At 43.1% G+C, this 12,859-nt stretch overlaps 1 protein-coding gene across 10 annotated transcripts in view; it reads left to right on the top strand.

Moving 5' to 3' along the window:
• The first annotated feature begins 965 nt into the window (after positions 1-965).
• The window catches only part of PTPRK (protein tyrosine phosphatase receptor type K), a 562,492-nt gene continuing 550,598 nt past the window's right edge, over positions 966-12,859 (top strand). For 8 of the 10 annotated variants that reach the window (XM_043592297.1, XM_043592290.1, XM_043592294.1 and 5 more), the window contains exon 1: positions 1,071-1,410. In XM_043592297.1, coding sequence (XP_043448232.1) covers positions 1,314-1,410 — 97 coding nt within the window. In that variant the 5' untranslated portion in view covers positions 1,071-1,313. Of the gene's footprint in view, positions 1,411-12,859 lie in introns of all 10 variants that reach the window. The other 2 variants (XM_043592298.1, XM_043592299.1) reach the window with 2 other exon arrangements.

The raw sequence follows: 12,859 nt of genomic DNA, 5'->3' as shown, positions 1-12,859 counted from the left end.
TGTATCTACCACATTAAAATTCTTAATAAAAGTGTGTATTCAATTGTGACTGCATCTATTTTACTTGATATTTTACAAAAAGAAATAAAGTGTGCACTATATAGTCTTTTCGCAGAAGCAAGTTAAGTGTGGCATATGGTGAAACCACTTCAAGCTGTTGAAGAACCAGCAAACTGTAAAATACTTTACTGTCATAATATAGCATCATTTTCCTCCGGATGAAATCATCCGTTGCTGTTTTCATTGTCGGTGCAAAGTCCTTTTGTTAAATACTTATGTCTTAAGTACCTATTAGATATTAAAAACAAAGCTGAAGCCCTTTTCTACTCCAGCAGACCTATGCGAAAGGAAGGGATAATGAGTGCTGATGCAGTTCTTAGGCTCTTCCTGAGGGAAGACGTGGAAAGAGGCCGGAAGGTTTCAGAACCACAAGCAAAGTCAGCGAAGCAGAGAGTAAATCCAAACATTCGGAAAATGACAAATAAACCAGAAAGGAGACACGCCAGCTGTTCACACTGGAAAGTTACCGAACGTTTATTGGCTTCAAGTTTTATTTTTGCATAATAAGGGACAACAAGTTTCCTGGGGGTGGGGTCAGGTGTCTTATTCCTTATTACAAGAATAAGGAACAGGGAGTTTTCAATGCAGGTGGGTGTTTCCTTAGGGCGCTTCTCCACTCCCGCTTCTTCCTACCGGCCACCGCTCCGGTGGAACCTGCACCGCAGGCACAGAAGCCCAAGACGCCCCTGTCCGGGCGGCCGGGCTTTCTCTGCGCCCGTCCTCTGTGGTCCGGCCACACTGCTTACCAAACAGTCGCCTCGCAAACTCCGATTTCTGGAACTGGGCAGCCAACCGCGCAGGTCCCCTTTCCCGCCCGCTCCCCCGAGCGGCGGCGGGCGGCGAACAAAGGCGGCGAGAGGCGCGGGGCGCGCGGCCGGGACTGGCGCGCGACTCTCCGGCAGGAGGCGGCGGCGCCGCGCCCGAGCCTGCATTCCTCCGAAGCTCCCGGAGCCCGCGGGGCGACGTCACCCCCGGCTCCGCCCTCGTCCCTCCCCGAGCAAAGTAACTCTTGACTAACAGGAGCAGCCTCCGCCGAGCATGGAGAGCTGCCGCCGCGGCCGGCCGGCGACGCGGGCGACGCTTGCGCCCCAGCGGTAGTTTGGGCACCGCGAAGAAGGCAAAAGTGCCGGCGGGCTGCCGTGGACTTCCCGCCCTCACCGCGCGAGGCCCGGCCGGCACCTCGGCCGTGGGTTTCGCTGCGATCCCCCCGGCAGCTCTTTGCAAAGCTGCTTGAAACTTCTCCCAAAGTCGACATGGATACGGCGGCGGCGGCGCTGCCTGTTTTTGTGCCGCTCTTGCTCCTCTCCCCTTGGTCTCCCCTGGGGTCGGCCCAAGGCCAGTTCTCCGCAGGTGAGTGGCTCGGGCGGCTCGGGGAGGGGGGTGGGGGCTGTCCGGAGTCCCGACGAACGCCTCCGGCCCGGGGCTCGCGGGGGCCGGAGCCGGCTCCTTGCCGGGGCCGGGGACAAGGATTCGCGGGAAGCTTACGCGGCCGGGGAGTCGGGTGTGTGTGTGGGGGGCGGGGGGGGGGAGCGGCACAGGGCAGAGGGAGAGATGTCCCCAGAGTTTGTGCTAGGTAGGACGCGGGGCACCAGGCTGGGCGCCACTTGGCGCAGGTAACTTTCATCTCCGCACCCCATTGTTCCTCTCGGAGGCTCGCTCCGGGCCGGGGCTGGCAGGGCTGTCCGGGAGCGCGGGGAGACCTTGATTTTAAACTGGTAGCCTCGGCGCCCAGCGCACGCTAACCGCGCTGGGGAAGAGAGAAGGAAAAAGTAGTTACGACTCTGGGGACGGCTACTCTGTTGCTCGTGGTGCGGGCTTGTTGCTGTCTGCCTCTGGAGCATTAAAAAAAAAAAAAAAAAAAAAAAAATGTCCCCGGGAAGCCATTGTCAGAAATGTGGAGACTGGAAGGGACTGACCTCGGCGCGCTTTGCCAGGTGCTTTTTGTCCTGGGAATAACCTCCCTGGACTATTGTCTAACTACTTCCCTGTCCCTCCCCCAGTCCCTTTCTCCTCCCCCGGTGTTGGCTGCTCCCGGTTTTGCCCTGTGGGTTAGGGCACTGCGTGGAGTAGGTTCTGTGTGTGTGTTGGCGGAGCCTGTAAGATGTTTTGAAATATGATTCTAAGGATCCACACCGAGCCGTCCTGCGCAGCGAGGTCTGGGCGCCGAGCCGGGGAAGCTTGACCCCGGGCGGTGGCAGTCCGCTCCTCCGGCGGAGCACTGCGAAGCTGGCGCGGTGACCCCCGGAGCCCGCCTGAATGATGGGGGCTATCAAAGACCGCCGGCAGCTGGGAGAGCCCAAAGGGAGGGATGTGGTGCGGTCTTGCAGGTTGGCTCTTGGGGTTCTTGGTAAAGCCACTTAGAGAAGTCCGCGAAACCCCGTCTCTCCCAGCCCTGTACTCTGTACCCTTCCAGTTTTATTATCTTTCCTTGGTTGCTTCTTTCGGTTTCTCCTCTGGGGGCTCTGAAGTTTCACCAGGTGCATGCTCCGGAGCGGGCTTCCGGGCGCTTGTCTGCCTCTCGCCGGTCCTGACAACTTTTCTCGCCAGTCCACCCAGCTCGGCTCGGCTGGCAAGCCCAAGTGCTGCCCTGGTTCGCGGTGCAGATGGAGATGCACTGGTGGCCGAGGGGTGATGGAGAAGACCGGGGAAGTGACAGCCGCGCTCTTGGCTGAGGCCGCAGGACGCGGAGAACGAGAACGAACTTACTTTGCACTTGTCGGTTGTTGTGGCTGTCCTGTTTCCCGGAAATAAACTCAGAGTGTTTTCATCCGGAGGGATGTTGATTTCCCTCCCATCCCCTCTCCCCTTCTGTGGAACTCTGTAAAAGGAGTTGGACAACAGCACTGAGGCAGATTATGAAATGCAGCGTGTAGAGGAAAAGCTATGTATATCGGTGATGTATGCAGTGCAACAGATCTATGCAATGAATGATCCGATGGCTTAATTTAATTCTTTCTGGAGTAAGCATTTCTACTGCATGCGTCTCTGACATACAATGCCGGTTGGTATCGGAACCCTGCTTGATGTAAGTCATTATATGCAGGCAAGTTAGAGTGGGTATTGATTTCTGCACAGTGTTTGTTACTGCACTGAGAGCCTACGCTTCAAAAGGCATGTAGTTTGTTAATTGAAAGTTTGAATCCTACCAGTTGCATGATTAAACTTACATGTATTCAAGAGTTGCAACCATTAATGTCTCAACAGCTGATGGACAAATTTTCAGCAATAAAGAAACTTTTATTTTTGCCTTTTCCAATGTTATTTACCCTTTAGTAAATATTAAATTTCCTCTTAACAGAATGTGTAGATGAGCTTTTCTGATCCCTGGAGTTTAGATATCTCTAATGAACAATTGCATTTGTTGGCATCCAGTTCTAAGTAATTTAACTAAATATGCCTGACTTTGCTTTAGTGACAATGTAAAACATTTGACTTTATGTTTTACATGTAAAAAAGAGAATGTGCAGTCCTGATAAATGCAATTCTTGCAGGACTGTGCCTTAAAAATTTTGTCATTCAGGATTTACATAGATGCCCAGAAATGAATGCTTTTTATTCCCCCTGCTTAAAGTCAGATTGTGAATATGCCTTTTTCTCCATGAATTAAAAGTTTGTCTTGTAAAGATTTTCATGTTTTGGCTTTCCTAAGCCATGTGGTATTCTGCTGCCCTCAGATTTTATGGTAGTCAGATTTGTTGCAAATACATAGATTCAGACATTGGAGCTGTATTCTTTCTTGCTGTTTTTTTCCCTTATATTCTACTTTAAATAATGCACTTTTATTTCTTTTAAGGAATTTCAACAAAATGCTTTAAAAGTCTAAAACAAATATATGTTAAGAATTTTTAAATAACCTTTTAAATAAATCTTTTAAATCACATCCATTAAGGCCAATTTACCACTTTTAGATATTATCATGTGGCTACTAATGTAGTAAGTGTCAAAAGCAAATTTTGAAAGAATAAGGATTATTGGATATGTCATATACTCATCCAGTGTGCTTTGTTTAAACCACAGATTTAAGAATATTTTTTCATGACTGTGATTTTTTTCTTAGTTTTTGGAATTAAAGTGTAAAAATGCTTCATGGTGAACCTCTTTAAAACCAGAACAGCCTATGAATATCAACTTACGTTACTTTCACTTAAAACGATACCAGCGGCATAGCTGGGGAAACTGAGGCATAGAAGCACAAAGATGCATTGACATTTATTCACTGGATTGTGTCAATGTTATCTCTTGATATTATAATAGGAGAAAGTTTTCTGTACTAGGACTCAGATGACTGACAAAACGAGTCACAGATGAAGTCACCTGGAAGCTCAGCTTTCTCATCTATAAAATGGGGATAATAATACCCGTCCTAACCTTTCCACCTGGTTTTTATGAGGATGGTATGAAATAATTTATGTGAACAGACACTGTAAGTTGTAAAGCATTATGCAGTTCTCTGGGGGTGTAGTCATCATACATTAAGGTGGGTAAGTACCTTGACATGAGTCACCTTTGCTCGCTCCCACACTCGCCGAGTGAGGATAGTATATGTGTGTCCTTGCCACACTGTGTGTGACAATTTAGGAGCATGTGTATGTGTTTCCCTCGCTGGTCATTCATTTTAATCTTTATTAAACATAAACATGCTAGTTTGGCCAGACTATAATTTTATCAGCACAGTGAGACAAATTATCCTTTTTTTTTTTTTTTTTTTGCTTACCTCTTGTAAATTGTTACTTGAGCTTCTTGTGGAAGGGTCATTAACATTTCTAGTATTCTACCAACAGAAGAACTATATTTTCAGTCCATTCATTTAGCTGTTTGTTCAACTCTTGGTTATTCAGCTTTTTCATCTCAGTAAGGAGAAAAAATATGCATGGTTTTAGATGCAGTCTTATCAGTGACCTAGAGAGGGACTATTGTGTCTCTAGTATGATGTGAGCCTGGAAATGCAGCTCAAGATCCTGACTTCACCTAGCATACAGTTCCTGACATGTCACACTGTAAGCGCACACTCACTTGATCCCATAGGACCTTGCAACTCATCTAAACAATGACACTTTCCTGTTGTCTGACTCCTTGATGTCTCTGTATGTAGAGTTAATGTCTTTTGTACTTACTACCTACTACGAAAATACATCAGAAACAGTTTGTCTCAAGGTTCGCTTGTTGATTTCCTCGTCCCTCAATTCATTGAAACTTTAAATTCTGACGCTAGTAATGATACGTAACTGGACAGTTCCAGGACTGGTTTTTCTCTTACTGTTGTCCATATATCTGACTCTGCTGATTTTCCTAGATTGCAAGATGTCGTTTTGTGTCTGGCCTACCCAGACGGGAAGAGGCAGGTCTGGCTGCTATTTGGGCTTCGGCAAGTGTGCTGCTGACAGCTCTTCTCTTTGTATTCATAAATGCGAATTTGAAAACTATGTCAACCCCTCTGCCACTCTTCCCCTCTCCCACCCTCCTTCCCACTCCTCTTTAGCAACAACAAAGCCCACATGTGCACACACAAAATCACAGCCTTTTTGTTCTCACTGAATATCTTGTGGTGCTGGACCTGTTCTTAAAAACTGGAAATGTGACTCAACCAGTACCCAGAGCAAACGCCAATTTTCCCACCAAATCTCACATTTCTACCAATGATGGTTTACAACACATTTTTGTGGCCTTCAAAAAAAACATTTGATTCACGTGATATGGTCCTATAGAGAGAAACTGTGTTGTTGCCTACTAATACTTTTGAAGTGCAGTGATCTAGGTCTGCTCAAGGTGGTATTAAAGACAGTGTAAATCATGCTAAATATGGATGTACTTCTCAGAGGCATGGAAAATGCTGTCCTCATCTGCCCTGTGCTGTTCCCATTTCCTCTGCTTGCTCTTCATGGAGAGCAGGAAGAGGAATACTGCACGACTCAGAGCAGGAAACATCAAGAGAGTTTACAGATTGTTCTTAAAGACAAAACAAAGAACACTAGGATTCTGTGTGTGTGTGTGTGTGTGTGTGTGTGTGTGTGTGTGTGTGTTTGATCTTTAATTTTCTAAAGAGAGGGGAGAAGCCTTGTTTTTGATTTGTTTATTGGAATCAGCCTTTGCCTTTGTCCAAACACATTCATTTCTTATTCTGTGGAGGTAAAAATTTCCCTCTGTGTATTCCTCTCAGACTTTACCCTTTGATCATATGTATTTGTTTTGTGTTCCTTTATCAAGTGTGTTTCTCTTTGCCTAAAAAGGTTATAATTGCTTTTGAACATGACTTGTTTTTTCACCAAAACTCATGCTGTTTGTCATAGTTACTGAACAGTGATATCTTGACAATGATATCTTACCAGTTCATGATGTGTTAAACTGGGATTTGACAACGAGGTAAGTAGGTCTGTCCATCAGGATAATTTAAAATTTTTTTTTAATTTATTTAAAAAAAAATTTTTTTTTTCAACGTTTATTTATTTTTGGGACAGAGAGAGACAGAGCATGAACGGGGGAGGGGCAGAGAGAGAGGGAGACACAGAATCGGAAACAGGCTCCAGGCTCTGAGCCATCAGCCCAGAGCCTGACGCGGGGCTCGAACTCACGGACCGCGAGATCGTGACCTGGCTGAAGTCGGACGCTTAACCGACTGCGCCACCCAGGCGCCCCAGGATAATTTTAATTTTAACTGAAGCCAGAAATAAACTTGTATGTACATCCATGACATGATATTTTATTTTTTCATGAAATGGTATTTTAATGTCACAGTGTTTGTGCTTATATATCTCTGAATGGAAGAGAGACTTTAAGTTCCTTTTTGTAAATGGGGATAGAGCACACTTGAGGACCTTATTGCCTGTTATTTTGACATCCATGAGATAAGTTACATACAGCTATGCTGTGGAAAATGAAGAAAATATGTTTGAATGTTTGATATCAGAATTCTGGAGGTAGATAGTTTACAGACTTCAAACTCCATCTTAGTAGAAATGTGTTCTTATGAACAGTGTTCTTAAAGAAACTTAGTTCCACATAAAAGTTTTTATTAGTTCCATGAAGATTGTGTTGTGAGCAGTATGTTTATTTTCCTGAAGTATTCTTATGGAAATTCTTTTGTAGTTAATATTTTAGTAATAAAAACTTGAACAGGGGCACCTGGGTGGCTCAGTTGGTTAAGCTCAAGTCACGATCTCAAGCCTGGAGCCTGCTTTGGATTCTGTGTCTCCCTCTCTCTGCTCCTCCTCTGCTCGTGCTCTGTCTCTGTCTCTCTCTCTTTCAAAAATAAATAAACGTTAAAAAAAAGCTTGAACATACATAATTCAACTGGGTTTTGTGAGGTTTTGCAGAGTGTCGAGGTTCTGGGAAAACACTGGGCCTGGGATGGAAGGACTGCATTGATCCAGTCGGGGAACATTGCCATATCGCCACTTAACTCTGCTTGGGGTCTTTGGCTTTCTCCTCTGTGTGTTGATAATCCATTAAAAATTACAAGTGGCTTATTTTGTCACTTACAATTGTTTTAGGAGCAAATTGAGTAGTCCTGAGTGAAATAATCTGTGTTTCCACTTTACATGATTGTAGGGCTCTGTTACTAAACACGATGAACAAGGCAGTGCTGGCTGAATTTTTCTGCAGGTAGTCATTCTTGGAATTACCTTTGTAAGAGGAACTCAGAATTAAGGCCAAATAAAAGAGTGTCTAGGTGAGTGACTGCATTAATTTGTTGGGAAGGCTGAAAGATAGAAGTATGTGTTTTGTGTATGTCACACACACACACACACACACACACACATCTTAACAATGATAGAATTTCATCTTCCAAAGGTTCAGGTGAGAAGGAAGCTAAGGACATCTACAGATGGAATCCAACTCCTGTACTTATATTTTGGAAAGTGTATTGCAAATAGATAATTATTTTGCCTATTTCATAGATGAAAACACTGACATGGACACATGAACTATGGAGTATATAATATATTGTACTATACTTTTAATGAAGAAATAATAAATCTTCCTCCAGATTGGTGTCTATTTATATAAACCCTTCCCAGTCAGCCTGTTCCTTAACCAGCTGCTTTTAGGCTGATTCTCCAAACCCCGTCCAGAGTAGCAGCTGACCAGCTACAGAGATTCCCCTAATCTTTGTTGGGGGGGGGGTGACCACGCAGCTGCTTAAATGACATACTGGCCACAGCTCCTTGATATGATTCTCCTTGGGTCATTCAGCAAATTCAAGAGTAGAGAGGAAGTCTTTCTGGTGGCTTCACAGCCTACCTAGGGGTTGATGACTGAATGCTTCATGGTCATTGGATTCATCAGCTCCAAGGTGCCCTAGAATTTTGCTGCTTGAATTGTGGTCCAGGGACCAGCAACATCAGCCTTGGGAACTTGTGATGATCTTGGAGTCACTTATTAGAGCCCTTCTCAGAACAACTGACTCAGAATCTGCATTTTAATGAAACCCTTAGGTGATTTGCTTGAACATTGAATTTTGAGAAATACTGCTTTAGGACAAAGAAAGCTCATCTTGAAAAGATTTGTCACATGCACTTTCCTGTAGAATTCTAAGAGTATTGTGAAGGGATTAATTACAATGTGAAACACATTTCCCTATTTCCCTGGAATTATATTTCTGATCAGTATTTACTTAATTATAATTTAACGCCGCAGACACATCAAAACAGCAGTAGTATTCACTTTTTAAAAAGAATACTCAAACAGTTTTGAAAGAAATATTTTCATAAGAGAATAAAACAAGGCTAAATATAAATAGTTTTGGCTATGAACATATTTAAAGGTAAGGATACTATCGAGGGACCAAATGTGATATCAGCCAATAAATAAAAAAAAATTTTTTTAATGTTTATTTATGTTTGAGAGACAGAGAGAGACAGAGTGTGAGCGGGCGAGGGGCAGAGAGAGATGGAGACACAGAATCCGAAGCAGGCTCCAGGTTGCAAGCTGTCAGCACAGAGCCCGACGCAGGGCTCGAACTCACGAACTGTGAGATCATGACCTGAGCGAAGTTGGACGCTTAAATAACTGAGCCACCCAGGCACCCCTATGCCAATAATTTTTATTTAGCACACTGATATGTTGATACAGGAAATGATATTCTCTCTGATATTACTAGCAGCAGTTTCTTGTTTTATATTTATCTTTTGCTTCTACGTGTAATTTAAAGATCTTTGTAATAAGGAGCTCATTTAAGGACAGTCAAATGTAATGAATGAGAATTAGATAGAATGCATTAAATATAACTGGTGTTCTTTTTACTATCTTTTGTGCTCATATTTAAGAACAGATTCTTGTCAGTTTTCTCAAGAGAAAAATTATGATGTAATAGACAGTGTATAGTATTCATGTCAAAACACAATTTTACTTGCATTTTATAGCTTGCTTTAGCATTCTTTTAGAAAATGAATTTTCCCAGAAGACCTAATTGCCTTCTTATTAATGAGGCTGTAAGTGTGTTTTGTTATCCGTTTGCTATTCTAAACGTGTCTACTTTGGCTGGCTGTTTTAACAGTGAAGTCTCTGATTAAATCACCACTGCTATATTTGTTTTTGCCATTCACTAGCGATTTAGACAATACTGGCATAATGACATGGTTATGGCAGAGACTAATGAAAACCAAGAAATATAAATTAATATTAACCCATAATAGTTGGTTGTGTTATGATATTGGGAGCTGGAGTTTGGGGCAACACACAACAGAATTCTCTGCATGTTTGATACTGTAAGTGAAAGTCTCTTAACCTGTGTTGTTCGAAATACAAAGAATATGGTTGCTGGATTAATAAATAAACTACAAATCAATGATTTCCACAGGTACTTATTCTAGACACTGGTGTTTAACGGAAGAGGCTTAATTCCAGATAGATCAGTGCTAGAGTGCGGCTTAGTGATGGAGAGAAACTCTGAAAGGTACTTCTAGACACCTTAAAGAGCTTTAGAGTCTGAAGATTTTGACTTGTTATATTTTCTAAATTTACTACACATTCTAGAGCTTTCCTTTTGTACTACTTCTACTTTGATTCTTGTCAGCAGTAATTAGGTTAATTTATTCTCGCACACATGGGAGAGGAGCTCTTGCAAAAAACAATAAAAGCAGCCATGTACTGAGTGCCTACGACCTGCCAGGCCTTATGATCAATGTTTCCCATGAATTTAAATCCTCATGATAATCCTTTAAGATAGGAATCCTCTCTGCTTTGTGAACTGAGGACTAGAGAGGTTACGTCATAACTTGCCTCAGGTGTGTGAGGAACTTGTAGAACCCAAATTCATTATTGAATATTTACATGTCTGTAGCAGGTAAACATATTTTTGGTTGCTTGTTGGCAGAAAAGGCGACCGAGACCGGATACAAGTAGAATTTATTTTCTCTCCTAACTGACGATTCAGCTGAAGCTTGATGTCGAGTTCACATAACTCCACTGGGGTATGATCCCTTGCTGCCTGCTCAGCTTAGCTCTGGGGCACTCCAGGAGCTTCATTCTTAAGCTCCATTTAGAGGCATGGTAGCTTTGGCCGCTCCCATACCACAAGATTTTTGGTTCACGTGTGTTTGGAAAATGTGTGCTTTATGTGGTGGTTGCACCTGCAAAGGCCCCGAGGTTCACTCTGATTAGATTCAGCAATCACGTATCCAGCCCCCCTGATTTAAGGCTCCAACTGAGGGGGGGCAAGTACACTGATTGGCTTAATCCACTAGGATTCTGGGTTCAGCTCTAGATCCCCACTCAGGTCACGTGGACTGATGGGGGCACTGTGGATCAAACCATCATTTATCAACAGATAGGAGGATGGGTTCTGGAAAGACAACCAAACTACAGTGTGGTTACTCAAGATAGAATTTAGTGCGGCATGAGAAGTAAAAGCAAAGAAAGTGTGGTAGACATGTGTGTGTATTTATAATCCTTTGAGGGGAAAGAAAGTATATGGTGAGGAAAAGGCAGTTGCATTCGTTGGTTCCCAGCTATGGACCACTAATGGTAACATCAAGAAGGCATGGTGGCCTAGTCTTGTCAGAATCTAAGGGGAAGAGGGCGGGGGGAGGAAGAGAGGACAGAGGCACTTTGCACATGGCAATGCAGTTTTGTGTACATTGCAGACCAGCAGTTCATAATTTTGGAAGTGTTTCTTTTGGGGACTGCTTTAAAGCATGGGTTTTATTATTTTCATTATTTTATTGTCTTTGCCTCATGATTAAGTCCAACATTAAAAATTCACAGAATTTTAGGTGGTGAAAAGGACTTTAGAAGTTAATACCCCTTCATTTGGCATAACTGGTCCAAAGTCATACAGCTTGGAAGAACTTAGCTCAAATTCAAGATTTTTAATTTTTAGGTCACTTTTGTCACCAACATATACATTGTTTTGCTTAATGGTAATTTATACAGGTAGTTATTATTTAAACTTTTGTTTACTTATTCTGGTTTGTATTTTAAAGTTCTAAAGCAATGTTTCCAAAAGCAAGCCTGACCTAAGGATTGGCTTTCATTAAAATTATAATCCAGGGGCTCCTGGGTGGCTCAGTGGGTTGGGTGTCTGACTTTTTTCTTATGTTTATTTATTTATTTTGAAAGAGAGAGAGAGAGAGCCTGAGTGGAAGAGGGGCAGAAAGAGAGGGAGAGAGAATCCCAGGCAAGTTCTGTGCTGTCAGCTCAGAGCCCTGTGGGGTGCTCGAACTCACAAACTGAGATCATGACCTGAGTCAAAATTAAGAGTTGGCTGCTTCACAGGGTAGTGTCTGACTCTTGATTTCAGCTGAGATCTGAAATCAATGATCTCAGGGTTCTGGCATCGAGCCCCGCATCAGGCTCCACGCTGAGAGTGGAGCCTGCTTGGGATTCTCTCTTCCTCTTCTTCTGCCCCTCTCCCCCACTCATGCACTCCATCTCTCTCTCTCTCTCTCTCTCTCTCTCTCTCTCAAAAAAAAATAATAAAAATTTAAAATTAAAAAATGTTGGAATCCAGATAAGAGGTGATAGTAATTAATATGTCTGTGAATAGAAGAGACCATCTTAGGAAACTGCTTGATTTTCACTTATCCTCCATATGTACATGTATAGGTGTCTGCATGCATGCATTTGTTTATTTTTAGTAGAAGTCAGGGGATAAGCTAAGCTGTGATAAATGATGCTAATTGACCCAGAGAAATTGAGCCTAGAAACTCTTCACTTCGGAAACTAATTTTGAAAAACTCAAGAGATGAAGGTGAACTTGTTTATAATTTTGATCTTCTCAGCTCTTGTGCCTAACTTTATAATGCATTTCTGAACAACATGGGATATTCAAAAGAGTTGCTATAAGAAATAGCTTGGGGTACTGAATACTGAATGAAATGTGGGAAACTAGCTGTTTGCCCAGCCTCCCCCACTTATAATGAGAGATTTACCGGGCCTGTGTTAGATGCATACTTGTGCTGGTGGCCTAAAGCTGGGTGTGTCTGAGGACCAGGGGCTCAAATGTGGCTGTGCCAGTTTAGACCAGAGTCTCATCCCCAGGAACTTCCATGGCTGCTATGGCCCTTTTCTAGCCAGAGCAGCTGGCCTGGCAACATAGGGGTGAAGACAGTGGTTGTGGAAGAGGGTTTATTGACTGGAGCATGCTTCTTTTTGTCACTGGATATTTCTTTCAACACATCTTCGTTATCTTAAAAAAGTTACTGAATTACTAATTTCTTCCCTATGTATTTCCTGCTTCCTCCATGACTCTTTTTTATCCCTTATTTATATCCTTATCAGGTGTGATTCCTGAATAAAGTTTGCAATAATTTGCCTAACAACCTGGCCCGTTGAGTCAGAGTGCTATCTAGTATTGACCCAT

Source organism: Prionailurus bengalensis, chromosome B2 (genome assembly GCF_016509475.1).
Source record: "Prionailurus bengalensis isolate Pbe53 chromosome B2, Fcat_Pben_1.1_paternal_pri, whole genome shotgun sequence".
Lineage (NCBI taxonomy): Eukaryota > Metazoa > Chordata > Mammalia > Carnivora > Felidae > Prionailurus > Prionailurus bengalensis.
The sequence above is the reverse complement of the archived record's forward strand: the minus strand, read 5'-3'. Positions and strand labels throughout refer to the sequence as shown.